This window comes from Zonotrichia leucophrys, chromosome 1A, assembly GCF_028769735.1.
Source record: "Zonotrichia leucophrys gambelii isolate GWCS_2022_RI chromosome 1A, RI_Zleu_2.0, whole genome shotgun sequence".
NCBI lineage: Eukaryota > Metazoa > Chordata > Aves > Passeriformes > Passerellidae > Zonotrichia > Zonotrichia leucophrys.
Genome location: NC_088170.1, coordinates 8,433,724 through 8,452,864, shown reverse-complemented (window position 1 = coordinate 8,452,864; position 19,141 = coordinate 8,433,724). Strand labels below are relative to the sequence as shown.

At 40.4% G+C, this 19,141-nt stretch overlaps 1 protein-coding gene across 1 annotated transcript in view; it reads left to right on the top strand.

Moving 5' to 3' along the window:
• The window catches only part of LOC135456204 (potassium voltage-gated channel subfamily KQT member 1-like), a gene marked incomplete at its 5' end in the record, with an annotated part of 404,683 nt that overhangs the window by 3,089 nt on the left and 382,453 nt on the right, over positions 1 to 19,141 (top strand). The window contains one exon of the mRNA XM_064729935.1: positions 10,431 to 10,521. Coding sequence (XP_064586005.1) covers positions 10,431 to 10,521 — 91 coding nt within the window. The remainder of the gene's footprint in view (positions 1 to 10,430; positions 10,522 to 19,141) is intronic.

The window sequence follows — 19,141 nt, the reverse complement described above, 5'->3', positions numbered from 1 at the left end:
CAGAGACTTAGAGGGAACCTGGGTTCCTTTGGACTAAGAAGTGAGGGAGCAGGACAACTGGCTAACTCTGAGTGTGCTGAAAGAGGGAGAAAGGAGAACCTGAGATTGAGACACTGAGATCCACGTTGGTTTATGGTGGAAGCTGAGACTGGTGCCAGTGATGCTGAAACTGGAGGAAAACAATACAAGAGCAGAGTAGCACAAGAACAAAGATAATCTGACAAAGGAAAGAAGAAAGACAGGTTGTGGATATCAGAAATCTGGATACAGGCACAAAGGGGACAGCTGAAAAGGGTCAAGAAGCTCAGAGAGCCACTGGGAGGAAGAGGGGTAGGACATGACAGCTGGGAGCTAGGGAAAGCGGGGGTGTGGAATTCATGATGGGACAAGGAACCTTTCACCCTTAGGCAACTAATTTGAATTTTGTCCAAGTCAATAGTTCAGTAAAAGAAGCGGTGGTGGCTGTGGGGAGATACAAAAGGAGCTGTTGGTCCCAGTCCAGCTCCTAGCAAATGGATGTCACATCAGCCCTGGAGTCAGCACAGCTGGAAGGGCTGCTGTCAGGCTCTGGAGAAACCACAGGCTGGCTGGGAGTGGAGGCAAGTCCAAGGCAAGGGGGAGGTCCAGGACAGGGACTCTTCACTGTGCTCTGAGCCCTGCCATTTTCTTGCTGTGTAACACTGCAAAAGATTCAGTGAGAACTTGCAGCTGTTCCAGGTCACTTTGTGCTGGTTTGGCCACTTGTTAAATGAGTGTTAGACCGTGCTCTCATTCAAAAGTTAGACCAGCCTTTGTATCCCATAACCTCCTTTGGGATGAGGTGAGCTGATCTACCAGCTCATTGCTAGCAAGCCAGCATGGGTTCTGCTCCCCACATTCACCTCCAGCACTCAGCTTGCTGCTGCCAGCTCTATTATCCTTTGATACTTAAACTTGGAGTTAACTTGGATAGCCAGTTCAGCTTCTGGCACCAGCAGCAGCCTCTTAACCCAGTGGGAAAGAGTGGATGGTCTTCAGTCAGGTTAGTACTGCACATGAAGCACCTTGAAACACTTCCCCACTCTTGTTTTCTCAGTGAATCAAAACTACTTGTTGAATTTCATATAAAATCATGCACAATAATTGCAAAATAACATTGCAAATCATCTGGCGAGTACTGCAGACCACCTGGTTTGACTGCAAAACATTTAATAAATGCAGATTTTGGGTATTATATAAAATAAAGTCTGCTCTGCAGGCTGCCTTGAGATTTCTGGGGAAACAACTCCTCCAAATGGTGACTTAGAGAGGGTAATGTCTCTTGCTCCAAAATACTCAATGGGATGCTGCCTGTCTCTGAGAATTGTGTGGTAGACAGGGAAAATGTCTTCCCTAGAATATGGTTTCCCAAGAGCTGGCAGGGTGATTTACCAATGCCAAAAGCTCTTGGTGCCCCTCTGCCACCTTCCCTTCTTCTCTTCTGGACACACATTTCTGCTGCACAACTCGTGTTTCTTCTGGCACTCGCTGGAGCCCTCCTACGCTTCATCAGCTCCTTGCAATGGCAGGAATCTAGATCAGCAGGAAATGAGGAGCTTTTGGGACCTTCAGGAGTTGCAGCATGTCAGCAAGTGGTCTAACGGGGCTGCAACCAGCGCTAACACAGTTGGCCAAGGCTGGAATGGAACGAGGCAAAGTTCCCTTTCTTTTTTTCCTTTTTTTTTTTTTTTTTCCCAACAGAGACCTGTGGTGTGGGCTCAGTTTTATATGAAAACATGCCCTAGATTTACTTTGTTACCCCTCTCCTCTTCCAGACTGATTCCCACAGCTCCTTCAAAGAGAAGCACATGTGCATGCACACGCAAAAACACACACACAACAACACACACACAAAAAACCACACACACACAAAAAACCACACACACACATGTACCTGATCCTGGCATCTTGTTGAAAAAACCTCAACTGAACAGTTACTTCTGAATAATTAAAAGTCCATGATCCTTACGAACATGTGAACAACGTCAATAACACCACAGACTTAAAACTTCATAGGGAAAGTACAGAAAGATCAAAAAAACATGTTTATAAAAGGGGGGCTAGCCAGGAGAGGGTTTTTTCCTTTAGAAAAGATTCTGTGTATCAATGTCTGTGTCGCTGTGAGTAATACATAAACAAGTGAATTTGGATTATTTGGACAAATTCAAAATTGCATTTTTTTCCTATTATTGTTTCTCCTCAGACTTTGCCTTCTCAGATTTTTTTACTTCCTCCAACTCCACGTAAGAAATGCTAGTTGTGTTCTGTTAATTGAATTGCAGAAGTTCAGAGCCACCATTCTTGGCCGATATTCCGTTTTTGTTTGGCGTAAAACTGTTGCTGATGTAAAGAACTTTAAAAGGCAAAATATGTAAGGGTCTAGTGGTTCCATTTAATGGGGCACTTGCCTGCATATATTTTGATTCTTTGAGTGTAGCAGCTCTTTAGAGAACTGAAATAAGTTAGCACAGTGTTCTCCAGCTCCTGTTTTTATCTGGAAATGAAGCATATAACCCATTATTTATAACTGTTTATCTCAAAGGGACTGTCAAATTCCCATTTCTGTCCTTTCCACAATTATCTCTAGAATGCAAGCAGATATTTTGCTTTTTCCAATGATGTGATTGTAATATGACCAACACAAGCAACAACTAAAGTTCAGAGTAATTATAAGCACATGGCTGCTTTTGAGATTCTGGCTTTGACCTTGATGTTGCAGCTTAATTCTGGACATGGTGTACTTTCATAAGAGTAAGGCCTATTATTATTATTACTATTACTCATTACTTATTGTGTTTAGAGTGTTTCTTGCCAGCATAACAGTTAATTATTTGGAATTTTATATAGAAATGTCACTGACAAAGTTTTCAGTTTAGAACTGGAAGGGCTACTTTTCATCTGTGTACTAACTACTGAGAGGTACTAAGCAGATGTCTCTGATGACAAGCTTCAGGTACCAAAAGAGGAGCAGTATTGAAAAGAAGAAACTCAAAAACTCCTTATTCATTAAAGTGGGATGTTCCTCTTGCTGCTTAGAGTTGCATGGATGAGATGGTGGAATGGCTGAAGTTGCTAATGAAGGAATACTGATATGAAAGAAAATTGTCGTCAGGGTTCTGTAAAGTTCCAGGGTTTGGTTGTTCTAAAAATACATGGGGTAGTTATTAATTTTTAACCTCTCTTCCTAAGGAAATGAGGTTTCTGCAACCACACTGTCTGAGCATGTTCTGTCTGAAAGGGCCTTACCAAAAAGCTTTGAGCCAGCTGGCAAGTTCCAGCTAACACGGACAGGAGATGAGAGATATCAGAGATACTGTGCTTCTTCTCATTTGGTTAAAACAGACATTTGTCTAGAGGAGAAATTAATATCCCCAACATGAGAACACTTCACTTTGAGGTCCTTTAGATTGTTTGGCACCAAGGAGTCTTTTTGGGAGAGATATGTTAGGAAAGCTCCTAAGGAAGAACTTGGATCTGGGAGTACTTCGTGTTAGGCACCATCATCTAACCACAGGGCACAAAGCCACAGCATGAGTAAGTTCTATTTTCATTTTTTTAAATTATTGATGACTTTTTCCATAATTTCTGTAAGAAATTCAATCCATCTTATTCCAGAAGCTCAATTTTGTAATAATCTGAGCAATTAATATACATTAACATCTGCCCCCACGATCTAATGTTGTTTCTGTAGTGAAAACAAATACTGTAGCTTGACATTGCTATGGTGCTGTTGATGGAATTTGGTTATGCTTTTGTGGAAAAACTCCCCTCTGTTCTTACAGAAACCAGCAAAATAAAAAGATATTCCTTGGTATTAGTATTACAATTGCTCATGAACTCGAGGACTCCACATGGTACCAAATTCAAGAAGAAAAGTGATGATCAAGCTGGCATTAACTCAGCAGATGTATTTTCACAGCATCATTATATACATTTGTTCTTTCCCTTTCCTTCTTCTGAACCCAAGAGACATTATTTAATGTGAGTACTATGAGGAAGCTGGTGTTGCATTTTGAATGGTGGTTGGAATTTCCTGTCCTAAATCACATGCCAAAACCTACTGACTTTTGTGTTGCAGTCAAGGTTGGTGATAAAAGTATCAGAATCATCAACACTGAAGTCATTATGATGGACTGGTTTTGTCACTGTTTTAAGAACTGATTATATCTCTTCTAGAAAGTCGTAGCTGTAGAATCAGAATGGGAGATTGCAAGACATGCAAAGATAAAAGCAAGAGAAACACAGCAGCACAGATGTCAGTGGAATATATGGGCACTCAGTGGAATCAAGGAGCTTAAATCCCAGGAAAGGCAGGGCATTAAATAAAAGATCAGTGCTCCTGGTGGTTGTAAGGGATGCATGAATGCAATTTGTCAGTTCTGAAGTACTGCCAGATAAACTCGTAGAAAAAGCAAAATCCAAATCCTAGTGCTCTTCAAAGAACAGCAATTAAGTTAGGATGTCAAATGTTTGGAAATGTGAAGTGCTCGTTACTAATGGAGCTGTGGATGTTTTATAAATAACATCCAACAGCTTGGGTCAGTGGATCCAGAAAGCTGGTTTCATGTGGGAGACTTCTTGTAGGATGTGTGGCTTATGCTGTGGTTTGAACAACATTGGTTTTAGCTGTTGATCAAGCCCTGTTTGTGATGAATTCTGTATATGCAGGTAATTTCACTATTTGCAAGTGAAATTTTAAATTCCCTTGGTGTCGTAGAAATATTGACTTATTATTTCTGATAGGAGCCAGGAGGGCAACTTCATGTTATGTGCAATGGAGCTATTGGGCATTTCTGGGTGCAACCCAGAAGCGACGGCTGAAAACAGATATCCTCAGTATATCCATGCAATAGGTGGGATTTTCCTTTGTTGAGGGCTTCAAAGCTCTGAAAATATTTTATTCTGGGGTAGAAAAAAGAAAATCACATGTGGCCAAATTCTCTTCTAGGCAAGCTCCCTGTTAGTGGAGTCCAAAGCTAGGCAGGTTTCCATTAAAATGTGTCTGGTCTCCTTCTCCACTTCTGCTGAAACCAACACATTCCCAGACTATTTCTAATTTTAACAGATTGGTATTTTCAGCAGAAAAATTGTCCCTTTACCAAAATTTCCAACCAACTCTAATTTGTGTATGATCGCATATGGATAAGCACAGGACCTTTCAAAGACACATCAAACCTCAGGAGCCTGGAAACAGATTTATGAGAGAACTGGGGAACATCAAAACTTGCCCACAGAGGCATGGGGACAACCTTCTCTTCATGACCTAGAAACTCTTTTGGATAATAAAAATATGTAAGGACCAGGAGTGAGGTTTCATTCAGAGCAGCAGGAATGTTTTTCAGAAGCACATGGCTGTTCAACATGAGACAGTGGAGTCCCATTTAGAAGAAAGTGTTTCATTCACCCAGGAATGAGAACACTTTTAGAGTATGAAAAAAGAAAAAAAAATGCTCTCCTTAGTTTTCCTGCCACAAAATGACCAGTTAAAATAGAAAGCAGCCCATACTGCTGGAGCCCCTCAAAGAACTTTCTGTTTGCTAAACTCATTTATTGTCCCTAACAACAGGCTGACATAGAGTTTATGGTCTCCTTTAGACAACTCTGTAGTCTGTCATCCAGAAAAAAGCTGAAACTCCAATGGGTATAGTTGCACGTAGATTAACTTGGACTTATTAGCCTAAATTCAGTCCATTTTTCTTTTAATTTAAGTCCAGCTGAAGCAACTGCATTATTTCTCCCCTACTGTGATAGTAGGCTGGAACATTTTGGCTTAATTTCTTAGACTCACAGGACAGTTTGGATTGGAAGAGACCTTACAGATCATTGAATTCCACCCCCTGCCATGGGCAGGGACACCTTCCACTAAAGCAGCTGCTCAAAGCTTCAGGAGAAAATAGCACATAGAAGAAAGGATTATCTAAGGAATCTAAAAGGCAGGGTTTCCATGTACTTTCAGGTGGAACATGTAGAAGCCATTTGTAGTTACCTGTGTGGAGGGCTTTCCCAGAGTGAAGAGAGGCACGGTAGCTCAGTTTTGAGGAAGGAACAGGACACATCTGGTTGTGTTAAAATCATCACCAACCCACGGTCCAGGACACTCCAGGACACTCTATAGAGCATGGGTTTCAATAGCTTTTCCATAACAATTTTCCTTGATTTGCTTTCATTAGAAAGCTCATATTTTTCTAAAAGTGGTTTTTTTCTCTAAACAAAACTTTGCAGAGTTTAGTAAAGCCCAGAAGACTCCAAAGCTACTGTTTTGTGCTTGGTTGCCAAGGAGTATATCTCTGTCTGTGAATTTACAAGTTTGTCCCCTCCCCACCCATCCCTTTTTTATTGTCCAAGAGCATCTGGTATATCAGCACTTCAAGTGCACTTATCTGCAGGAGATAAACACAAAGCCCCACGTGCACAGTTTTTGCTAGAAATGGAATTATTTGCCGCAAAACTTAAAAAGGAGGAATTATGACTGCTCCTCCTTTAAGAACTTCCATTAGGCTTGTCTTCCACGGAAAATAAGTTTGTTACAGCATGACCTTTGGAAGGTTCACCCTGGAGAAATTGCTTGACATCATTTTGCTCTCAGTGTTAAGTTAACCTCCTAGTTCCCAGTGTTTGTAGGCTTCAGTGAAGTGTGCTCATGGTCAATAAATCTATTAAATAGAATTTTTCCCTATAACAGCAACAGAAACATTTTTCCAGTCACACCAGCTACTCTCCAAAAGGAAGCAATGTTTAAGACCAGGACATAAGCACTAATTTGCAGCCTTTAACAGGATTGCCTTTTTAATCTGGTTACCACATGGGACAGATTTAAGGATGATGGTCTAAAAGCGTTGATGAGAAAGCAGTTGTATTTATGTGTATGCCTGAGGCTTAAGGAACAGAGGAGAAGTCAAGAAATACTAAACTTTTGTTTATATTAACAAGATGTCTCTTGGGAAAGCATGACACTTCATCTTCTGTAAGTGTGAAAGGTGTTCTGTGAGAATCTGAAACCAAAGGGGAAGTTCTCAAGTGCTCCTCTTTCCTCTGATATGTAAAATATTTTTTTTTCTGCTCAAAGAGAGAATGAGGAAGAGTCTGCAAATAGGTGATTAGGAATAAATTTCCATCTTCACCAAATAAAAATTGGAAAAGAAAGCCAGGTGTTTTGTGAGGAAATACCTCGCTATTTTTAGTAGCTTGGTGGCAGAAAAGGGAAAAAAGTATTTACAGAAGTAACAGCTCAGGTTGTGGCTCAGCATCCTCAAGAATCACAGAAAGAATGAGAGAGAACAAAGTACTAGAAAGGAGAACCTCAGTTCCTTTAGGATAGGAAAGAGTAGACAGCTCTACTAGTTGGTAATTATTTATATCTCTGCCTTATTAACTTCCTGCCTTTAGGAGCTGAACAGCTGCCAGTGGGTGAAACTGTTCTCTGTGGATGCAATAACTCCCTGCAAGCAAATAAACAATCACACCCTGTTTTCTCACTCTCAGAGCACAGAGAATTGTCCTTTGCAGGAGAGAGTGTGGATAGCAGGGGCAACATGAGGAAGCCAGGCTGGAGCTGGTGGGGAAAGGGAAATTGCCATATGACAAGCTTTAAATGTGTTTACCCCAAGCCAGCAATATGAAACATGCTCCCATCCACTTGCCTTACCTATAGATATCCCAGAAATCCCATCAGAAATATTTAGGGAGACCCAGGATCTGTTTGGCACTTGCTGACACGTTAACACTGGTAGACTTTGGCATTGCCTTTGAGGACAGCTTGTCCCTCTAACCAACACCTGCAATGAGACCCTGAGACAAACCCAGAGCTATTCAGGGAGGAGCATTGCTGGGGTTTTCCCTGTGGCACCATGCATCCAGCTCTTTGCAGGGAATTTGGCACTCACCCAAGCTTTTATCCTCCGGTGTGTTTAGATTGGTTGGAATTGTTTAGCATTCCATTAGGAGCAGTCCACGAGGAGCTTTTCTGATTGCCTGAGAGGCAGAGGTGTAGCTTGTTGGGTTCTGCAGATCAACTGGAGTTAATTGAGCTGTTTATCTTTAAATGTGGACTCATCAAAGCTACCCTGCATTGTAGTGTGTGGCCCAGTGACAGTAAATTAAAGGAAGCTGTAAAGGCAGCATGCCCTGACTGCTGGCTCAGAGAATCAGAAAGGGAAGAAGATGCTGCTCCACTGTGCTGGAGAAAAGGTGCAGAAGGGCTGTTGGTTTCTCTGGGAGTGGATTTACTTGGGGTGCAGGGAGGACTTGACCTTTATTCCCACTTCTTGTCTGCAGCCCTCTTGTCATACCTCAGATACCACTTACTCACCAAACTCCACCCATGGCTTCTTCCCAACAGCCTGTGGTGAGCCCTGAGCATAAACTGCTGCAGGTGCCCACAGGGACATCACCAGCCACGGCTAAACCCTGGCTGTGGGGCTGCTGTGCAAACCAGGGGTCCTGAATGGCACCTCAAGGCTCTCGGCTCCAGCCCTGTCCTGCCTCCCCCTCCAGACACACAAATCCAAGGGGAAAGCAGTCCCAGGTTCTTCACACTGAGGTGTGTCCATCCATGAACTGCTGCCTGGGTTGGGTGGTCATGTACTGTGAGATCACTGCCTGGATGAGAACCATTTTGGCCTTGTATTTGATTTTGTATCTACCTTGAAACAGAACCATTTTGGCCTTGTCTTTGTATCTACCTTGAAACACTCCTGTTATTTTTACCTTCTTAAGCCTATCTGACTCTGGCTGAGAATACCAGAAACTGTCTCTCACCTGTCTCAAATGCAGTTTCTCAGCAATTCCAGTAAAGGACAGGCAGATCTACTTCCATGTTGGTTCCAGAGTAGGAATTATGTTCTTCCATTCCCTCTCACTTCAGCAGGTTGCTGTGTCCCCATGGAGATGACAGCCTGCTGACAGCAGGGTTTTCTTTTTGTTTTGTGGTGTTCTTTTAATGTTCTTTTAATTGGTTGGTTGATTTGAGGTTTTTTGTGGTTAATTTTGTTTTGTTCTTTTGTGGTTGTTGCTGTTCTTGATGCCCTCACTAAATCATTAATGTGTGCTTGTCTTTGACTTTGTGCCCCCTGCAACTGAATTTGTACTCAGCTCATGTGAGCTGCCCTTGCTATTCACTGGGAAGGAGTGACACTCACTGGCCAGAGGATATAGTGCCATAAGTTAAGTGAATTTAAACGGTCCTTTGAATGGTTTTAGTGTGTGATTTAAAAATGGGAAAAAAAATAAAAGAGAATCTCAATACATAAAACCAGGAGAGAAGGTTGTGGAACTCATAAACCATGAGAGTGTGGCTGAGATGTGTCCTGAGCTAAAAGTGCTGTTGTTACCCATGTATAAGATGTATTATCTGGATCCCTTTTCTCTGATATTGTGGATCAGGATAGGTAAATATTGAAGAAATTCAAACTTGATTCAGAGACAATTGAACACGTAGAGCTCTATTAGGAAATCTGTTTATTAATAGTGGCCCTTATCTTCTCAAATCTCCACTTGTGCTTAAATAGTGTCAGAGTCCTTCCGCAGCCAGATGAAATGAAGCAGGACCTTTTGTTTTTATAACTTCAAATCCAGTTTTAGGCTTGAAGAAGTCAGCTGTTGTCTATGTGGCAGCTGAGGGACAACTGTCTCTCCTTGCCTGTGTTAGCACATACTTGCAATTTCCTTGCGGTGTGTGAATGATCAGACCAAAGATACCAAAGAATTGTTTCCAGTATTCATTATTGCCCTTCCTGGGGTTCCCAAGGCAGTCTAAAACTCTGAGGCACTCTACAAACAGAAAAAGGTTTGCTCCTGTCAAGTTTTAGGAGATTCCTATATGTCTGTTCTGTAGCCTGTGCTAACCACTAACCAGGGGCTCTGTCCTCAAGCTTAGTGTCCTGGGCTTGTGTCAGCTGTGGACTTGAGGTGCATTTCATCTCTTCTTCTGCAACACTGATAAAAGTGTCCACTGGGGCAAGACCATGGATAAACTCCAAAGGAATTCATCTTGTCACTGGTCCATAGGTTGTACAAGAGTTTTTCCCCTTCCTGATAATCTTTTCCACCTGTAATTTTCAAAATGTATGTAAAAGCTACAAAAACCCACTGAGTGTAGTTTGTGTCTCTGCTAAGTTGTACAGCAATCAGTGAAACATGAAATATTCACTATGACAACCTTCCCTGAGAAATACACTTGATAATGTGAGCTTTACCTATTGATTTGCTGTGTTCAGCCTTCCTGTCATTTTTATTCCATGTTTCTGAAAGCTGAATGAATGCAAAATGATGATAATAATTTGAGTAGTAAGAATTGACTGATTAAAAACAAAGTATTTGTGATAAAAAAGTTATGTGAATGAGAGAAGGAAAAAAGTAGATCTAGATTTACAGTTCAACTTGACAAGTCACTAAACACTGTTTTCTTTTTACAGATTTCTCCTGGTGCTGATTTGTTTAATATTCAGTGTACTGTCTACTATAGAGCACTATTCTGAGTTTGCCATTGGAACCCTTTTCTGGATGGTAAGTGGATATTTTTAGGGAAGGGTTGATCAGCTGGGCTAAACCTGAATTGCTTTCTGTGAGCAAGGGAGATAACTGTTAAAAATCCTCATGCAGAGCATGCTAGCAGGACATTTAAAAGAGTGCCTGCTTTCATAAAAGAAAGGTCACAGTTTAATGGGGATGGTTTTCTTCTAGATCCTTGAACTATGAGGACACTTGTTAGATTACCAGTTTTTATGAACTTGCTTTTCCTAAAGTATATATCTTATAGTGAACAACTGGTGTTCATCAGTCTTAGGCAGCATGGAAGAGGATATTCTATAGGAGTGAATTTTTAAAGTGTGTATTTTCAAAGTCTTATGGTAAAAATTTGGCCAAGAACATTGCTTTTCATAGGCAGGTGATTTCTGTCAGCCTGGTTTGCCACTCTGCAGAACAGGAAGGAAGAGCTCCTATCACACTGCTGTCACTAGTGATTTGGATTTGAAGTTGGTGCTTGCTTGGTGGGAATCAAAAGTACAAATAACTTGAATTAAGACACTAGAAAATGTCTCTCCTCTGCTTGCCCCTGCCTCTGTTCACCTTTGGGGAGTGAAAAATGGAGATTAAACATCCTTGATAAAAATGGAGTAAATAACTTTCAAACTGTTCCTTGCAATATCTGTATTTTAGCCACTCAAATCCTCTGATCTCAGTGTGTGATGATCTCAGTATTCTTATTGTAGTTTCCTTTTGCCAAATGGTGAATTTTTATGTGATATAATTTGGTTTTCCATCTGGTTTGAAAATAAAAATCAGTTACTTCTTTGTTTTCCTATGGCTTAGGCTGCATCAGCAATTACAGTTTTTGCATGCCTCTCTGGAGTTTTTCCTCCTGCTGTTTCCTTAGTTTCCTTCCTAGAAATGGCCAGTACACAGGGTAGCTGTTCTGCTGGCTACTGTAGAGTCACTTGCCTAGAACACATTTGTCTTAAAACTTGGTTTGGTTTGAAATAAATTCACTTCAATTACAGAAGATTGTTTTTAGAGCTAATGAAAGCAGTTCTTTTTCACAGAGTTGAGAGGCTTTTTGCTGCCAGGAGTTAAATGGTTGGACTCCTGCTTGGAGCACATCTTCCAGCCTTTACCTGGAGGAATTTCCAGCTGCCTCTCCCATTTGGGCCAGGAAAGTGTTCACCCCACAAAAGTGTGGAGATTGCTGTTCTCTTTACTCCTTTACTCTGATCTACTTCATAGCACAGATGACTGTTCATAAAACTAGAGTTTTGTCTCTCCAAGTTCATTCTGCTTGCTCTCTTGAAACTGGGGACAGAGGACACTTCCAGTGTGGTGAGAATCAAAACAGGGCCAAAGCATCTAGTGGATCAAGTCCAAAGTGAAATTGGCTTGTTTCTCTCCTGAGTGAAGTGTAATTCTTTGTATAGCCCTCAGCAGCAAATAAATACTGGTATGTGATGCTTGTAGTATTTCCCCACTTGTGAGAAAACTGCTTTTCATTATATTCAGGTAGATTAACAATCGGGAAGCATCAATGTCAAAAATGTCCTGTTGCTAAGGCCTGACAAGAGGGATAGTACTTGAAGACATGGAAATGTTTTGTATTTTCATAGGGAGGGTGAGATGGTGTGCCAAGTACAAATTTGGATAATATGAGTCACTGGAGCAGAGATGAGACATTGGTAACAGATGTAGCACTGGATGTGTCCTAAGACACCAGAGCCTGGTGTTTCAAAGATGCCATTAGGTTAATGTTCTTAAGACATCTGGATGGTCTAAGAGAATTTCTTGTCAGGTGTGAAACCAATTCAGAAAAGCTCTATGAATATACCAAGGAGGGAATACAAGAGTGTTTGTAGCTGCAATACTAAAGGGGACTGAAGAAGCAGTTGCTGGAACTAAGAGTAAAAAAAGCCACAAATGTTTACTCTCCTCCCATTTCCTAAGCGTATGTTCTCAAGTCTCTGACAAGTCAAGTGAATTCTGGAGGAAAGGAATGTGACTTTTAGCCCTGTGTTTCAGTGTGAAGGCCAACCTCTTGTCTTTGAGATGACTGAAAACATTGCATAGCCACAGGTTCAGGTACAGGCTGATGCTGGGCCTCCTCTCTGCCATGGTTGTTTGATTTGATGCTCTTTCTTAGGTTCAAAGGAAATGTCTGTTCTTTGTACTTACAGACAGAAGACAACACATAAATCTCCATCACTGTGGTAAAATGAGTTTAATTCCATGTAGCAGGATTGGTGAAATTTCTTGTCTTGAACTTGAAATGTTGTTGTTTGAAGGATGATTTTGTTCTCATGCTGCCAAATATTTTGTGTGTTCCCTGTCACTCTTGGGAGAGTCCTTCCCAGCTTTGTCTGACATACTCCAATTTAATTTTTTCATGTATACACATTTTATGAGATTTATTAATTCCTGACAGTGTTTCTTTCCCTCTGCTGAGTATTTAATAGCCAGCATTTGAGGAGAGTGGTAGTGGCATTGGCACAAAGATTTGTATTGGTAAACACCAACAGAATGGGTAATGAAGAACACAGCTCTTTCTGAATTTTTTATGCTTGCAGAGAGAAGCCTGGAGTTTCCAATAGTGTTAAATATGGATTATAATGACAGTGTGCATGCTATTTAACAGTGTACAAAGCTTAAATGCATGTACCATTGGTTTTTGTTCAGATTGTGCCTATAGTGTGGTATGAAAATGAATCTGCAGCTTCCCCAGCCTTGCTTGGTCCTGTATCTGTACCAGAGGAAGATTTCTCACTGGTCTATCCAGCAGTATTTAGGATGTGAGGCTTTAAAAAGTTCTTGTACTTTTGTGTGGGGAAACAAGTGCAGTGGAACAAGGCAGAGTTGTGAATAAAGTATTTGCAACACTCAAGAGGATCCTGAGTTACAGCTGAGTTTCCTTTCCAGTTGCCCCAGGTTTAGGTAACATTTTATCCTCCTATTTTGTCTCAAGTTCTAACTCTCTAATAATACAGCTATAATTTTATCTGGTTCTATGATTATTCTGTTGAAAAAGTGCTTCTAAAAAATTGCCAAAGCCTCTTGGTTAGGCCTTTGCCTCTCCAGCAAGAGGCTGTAATGTTTTCTTGATGATCTAGTAGTTCTTATGTCAGTTTTGATATGTAAATAGCATCTAGATCTTTCAGGATATGGAATGAAAAAATAAACTATAAAATGGCCCAGGTGTACCTCCTTTGAGGATTAATCTGTTTTCATGGTTAGAGGTCATATATTTTTCTACCAGGAGAGGTCACCATGGTAGTTTCTAAAAGGCCGATTTTTATTTTTATTTAATTGCAAAAGACCTTGTAAAAAGAGAGCTTCTTACTTTGTGGGACAACTTGCACTAACTGTGCCAGTCTAAAGGCAACAACATAATCTTATTTTCACCATACACATGTTTTTACACACTGTAACAGCACAATAAACATACAATTTGTATAATGATAGTGTTACAGGAGTAAGGGAGAAGTTTTGCCTGATTTAGTATTTTGATGTTAATTACTTTTTAAATTTAAGAATACTGAGTGTATTTTTAACTTGAAGAAAATAGACTGGTTTTGCCATAAATCATACTGATTCAACTGAATTCAGGCCCTGTGGTACCTCCCTTTTGGAGACAGACTTTATGCATCTGCTTTCCTCTGGGAAAGGAAAATAGAAGACCCAATATAGAGAAGAATTTCCTTTCTTTGCTGGAAAAAGCACTGACATCTCTCCCAAACACATGAACACCGGTAGTTCACTGCACCAGAGGGTACACAATTTCTTCAGAGACTCTCTTTTCAGAGTCCTCACTTGTTGCCTCTATGGTCAGTCCTTACTGCCCTCTTGGTTGCTGGAAATTCTCATGTAGGGACCACATATAGCATGGATTAGCACTCCCGTGCTTGCAGATTCTGCTGGAGCAAAGGCTGAGATGTGAAATCAGAAGTTCTCACACCAGCTGGTGCCCAAGTTTTTCAGGCCAGAGACTCACCTTGTGGCTGTGTTTAGGAGGAGGATCTTGTGGAAGAGTTTTTGGCTGCAGATGGGCCCTTGTTGTTATGTGGCTGTCCCAAAGTCACTGCTCAGTTTTGGGTTTATATGATTTTTTTCTGCATCATGTGCCATGGACACACACATCCTCCTGCTGTAAATATAGGCAAGGCTGCTCAAAGTACTCAAACTTCAGAGGGCCAAATGATAACTGGCTTACTTAACCCACCTAAGGCATGTCGCTATTTAACTGCTGTGGTTCTGAACTGGACATCAGAGTGGCTTTTTCTCTTTTCTCTTTCTCTTCCTCCACTGAGGACTTCCTGTCTGCAGTGGAGGAGCTCTCCTGTTGCTTTTTGTCTGTCTCTGGTTTTGCCCCATCTCCCATCTAAGCTGTGTAGCTGTTGGGTCAGCTCCAACCTGTAGCAGAGGAGAAGCAAGCCTGCAAAAAGCTTAATTGAGTAGTCTCTGTGATTTATGGTGAATGCATTCTAATAGGTTTGAGATTGTTTTCTCCATGCCATCAAAGCAGTCAGTGTTAGAAAGTAAAAAAAGCAGGATTTTTATATATTTCCTACCTCTGTGCCAGTTTATAATTCTAAATCTGGTCTTTGCCATATAGCTTGAACACTCAGGGCCTTCCCCAGGTCTGTTTGATAAAGTGATCACTGGACAGTGCAATACATGGAGTTCACAGGTGCTCTTCCTGCTGGCCTCACCACACTGTTTCCTACAGCTGATAATGGACTTCTTACAGGGTATCCCATAATAATTCATGGAATTTTGTGGTATTTGTGCAGTGTATATTGCCTGGGTGACAGCAGGTGTTCATGAGGTGTTCAGTCCCATAAAGGCACTGGCAGCCAAACTGCCTTGGTGGAAAATACATTAATTTCTGTGTACTGTGGGAGAGCCAGACCCTGTGAGCGCAGGATACACATGAATAAAAAGAAACTTATGGCTCATAAGCATTTGCTGTATTCTTTTACTCCTGTGAACTTCTGAGAGAAAGCAAGGAGGAGAATCCCTATTTCTTTCTGAGCTTCTTGTTGGTCTGTGGGAAGATGAAAAAATAGATTGGCAATATTATATTATACCAATACAAAGCATTATTAAAATAGAGATAGAATATTTTTCACACATAAAACATATTAGGAAAAAAAACTGAGTTGACAAGTCTTTCAACACATTGTATAAGCTCATGTTGTCTGCTGAGTGATCTTGCTGAGTTGCCAGTGTTTTTCTGCAATCAAATGCAACTCTCAAGATTTTCAGTGTGAATTATGATTCAGTTATTCCTGTGGGTTACATTACCTTGTGCCTAATGCACCATAGAACACACTCAGTGATAGCTGTGTGCTTTTCAAATGTCTGAAATAGAAATCCTTCTGCAGTAAGTAAGGCTGATTAACAAAGCTAATTAACAAAGAGCCAGCTCGTAATTCCCTTAGTGAAGTTTGACTCACTGGGGCTCAGTGGAGTTCTCTGTGCAAAGGAGTTTTAGAATGTGGCCAAGAGATTTGAGAAACATTTCTTGGGAGTGAGGGAAGGTGGAGAGACACATGCAGGATTTTTTCAGTTCCTCTCCTCAAAATATTGACACCCTCCCAAATCAAAAGGTTAAAAAACATGGAAGTATTGATTTAACATTCTGAAGTGCATATTCACATTGAATTAGTTTCTGCTTCAGGAGCAAAGCTAAACCCTTCACCACCTACCAGAGATGTTCCCTTCAGGGATGTGCTATGGGGAGCTGGAAGGCTTCTGTGGATCTATGGAGAAATTAGAATTTCAGCCACTAACTTACTGAATCTTAATCATTCTCTATTTGATTATATTTACCTTAATGGCATCTTTCAGAATGAAGCAATTGAGAAAAGAGTCCTTGTCAAAAATAGCTGATTTTCTTTGGAGAAAAATTGTTACCTGCTTAAATAGAATTAAAAAATAACTCTTCCTCTGTGATTCACCCAGCTCACTTGAATGTGGCTGTTACAGGGGGAGCACCCTGTGCTTCCCTCAGGAGTGTGCAGCTTCATTCCATGCAGGAAACAGTAAACAGATGAAAGACAAGCATATTCCTGGTAGGAAGTCTGCAAATTCAGCCTATTTGTCAGTTGTGCATGGAAGTTTATTTTTTATGAAATGTTTAATCCACTTGTATCCAATAACAGCCTTTGAGTGGATTGGTTTCACCTAAGATTTGGAAGTGTGAGTAAGTTAATGGTTTCATAGGACACTGTGCAGCATTTGGCATTTCTTCTTCTGTATTTTGGGTATTCTATTTTCACATAGGACATCTCTCATCTTTGCAAGAGCCAGCATGATGGTAGAAAAGAAACATTCTCAGTATCAGTAGGTTTTCATGGCATTTGAGCAGCTATTAAACTGAACAGGTCACTAAATGGACATTTTCAACTGTAAGGACTGGAAAACCTTGAAGACAGGTTATCAGATTAAATTTGGGACATAAGTACACGTGTGCAAACATTTGGACTATTAAACCTTTATGCCTCTTTCTGAGGCTTCATTGTCTGGAGCTGCCATTCCTTGATTGAATCTCCGTGAGAACACACTATTCATTTAGCCATCCCACTTCCTCCTTTTACCCCAGCACCTAAATATTCCAATAAAAAAAGTGAAGAGAGCCTTGTGTGTGCTCTCCACCTAAAACACAGCTGCAGCTGAGAAAATACCCTTCTTTTTCATGTCTGCACTTTAATCACTCCGGCGAACTTCCCTCTCCTGCTTCCCCAGCGCAGTTATCCATAACCAAACTGGGATAAATTATAAATTCCAGGCTATAAATTTAATTTACACACACACACACACATGCCTGTGTAAAAGTGTTGGGTTTCTGTGTTAATGCAGGCATTTTTTAATTTGGTCATCAATGACATTCTTGGATAAAAAGTTGATGGCTTTTCCACAAGGGTTTTTTATTTGATTGATTGATTTAGATATGGGGGGAAGTTATTTGTATACATATTTCCCTTTAAACTTATTTTTGCATATTTTTAATTAAATTAATAAAATGAAATTATGCTAAAAATGGTATAAACATGACTATGTACTATTTTATGATCAATTTGGTGAAGAGAGGGAAGATTTATGCAGTGGATAGACTTCAGAAAAGTAAAAAAAAATCAAAGATGAAATTAATTTAAGGGCAAGGACTATTATAGTCCTTATGTTCATTAAGTCTTTTTCCTAGACAAGAGGGAGAAGCACAGAGCAATGGAATGCTGCTACTGACTTTAGCAGAGGTGTTGGATAGCACCCAGTTTAAAATCTGTAATTAAATTCATTTGTTGGTATTCCTGTGGCAATTTGAGTTGCCACGATCAAAACAGGAAGAGACTGTGACATGTGAGTGAGAAGAATCAACTCTGATATGGATCTTATTTTTATGAATAATGGTTTGTTCCCACTCACTAATTTTGGTTTCAGTTTCATTAGAGGAGTTCATCCCTGGCTTTCTGTTGATGCCAAGGTGCTTTCCAGGTCTATTAAATCTGCTCAGAGTCCTTCATCATGCATTTCTTCCTTGACCACTTCCAGGAGAAAGGGAAAAACACTGCTGGGAGCCAAAATCAAAAGGGTTTGTGGATTACTTACGGGTGTAATCCCATTTTGAAAGCAAGGCTTCTGGAAAATTACAGAAGGCTGGAGAATGATCTCAAACTGACACACAGATGGAAGTAAATTTCATTTGCAGATTGTTTCTGCTGATTTTGTTCTGGTTCATATTTTGCTCACAAGTTCTCACCATCATTTGTTACCATTATAGTGAGAATTAATACTTTTTTTCTGAGTTTACAGAAAATTGCTGGGTTGGTTTTTTTTCCTTTTACCAGAAGGTAAATGTGAGGCAATAAATTTAAGGCTCTGAAAAGTGTTTATGTGTAGAAGAGGAAAAGGAGGGAGGTTAGGGCATTTTTTGGAAGGTGAATTTAGTGAGGTGAAGATTAATCAGCCTTGGCAGTTGTGGAAATGGATGGCTCCTATCTTGCATTAGGAGTACACACAACAGGAGTGCAAATGTCACAATCTTCCTTGTTTTTTTGAGGGACCACCTGCAGAGCTGTGATGTTTGTCCAGTTTCCATGCTTTTTTGGTCTTTGGCCTGTCTGAGGCTGCCAACAAATGTGTTAATGGCTGTGGTTTTGGTAATGTGGACACCTGTCCAAGACAAAATGAACTGTGATCAGTAATTAATGTCAAATTTGTTGAAGATGTAAGTTCCTCCTTTCCCTCCTTCCTGTCAACAATTTATTTTTCCTTTCCATGGACTGTGCAACCTTGTTGACTTCATCAGGGTTTTCTGGACATAATAAGATACCCTCAGGCCAGATGTATTTTTAATTTAGTTTTTAAAAGTGCCCTCAGAGGATAATCAAGGAAAATCTAAGAAGTTTTTGCTTCCTTGGCACTTTACTGATTGTCTCCTTTCTACACAGCTTTTTACCAAAAGCAATTGTAACATGGAGGTCCATCAAAATTATTCTTCCACTGTCATAAACAGTGCTCTGGTTCCTTTAGTGGAACTCAGAGATTCCTAAGAAGAAAAACAAAATGCTAGAGTGACAATACAGGAACCTTCTTAAAACACAGACAATTTAATAAGTGAGAGAGTATCTTGCAAGATTCCAGA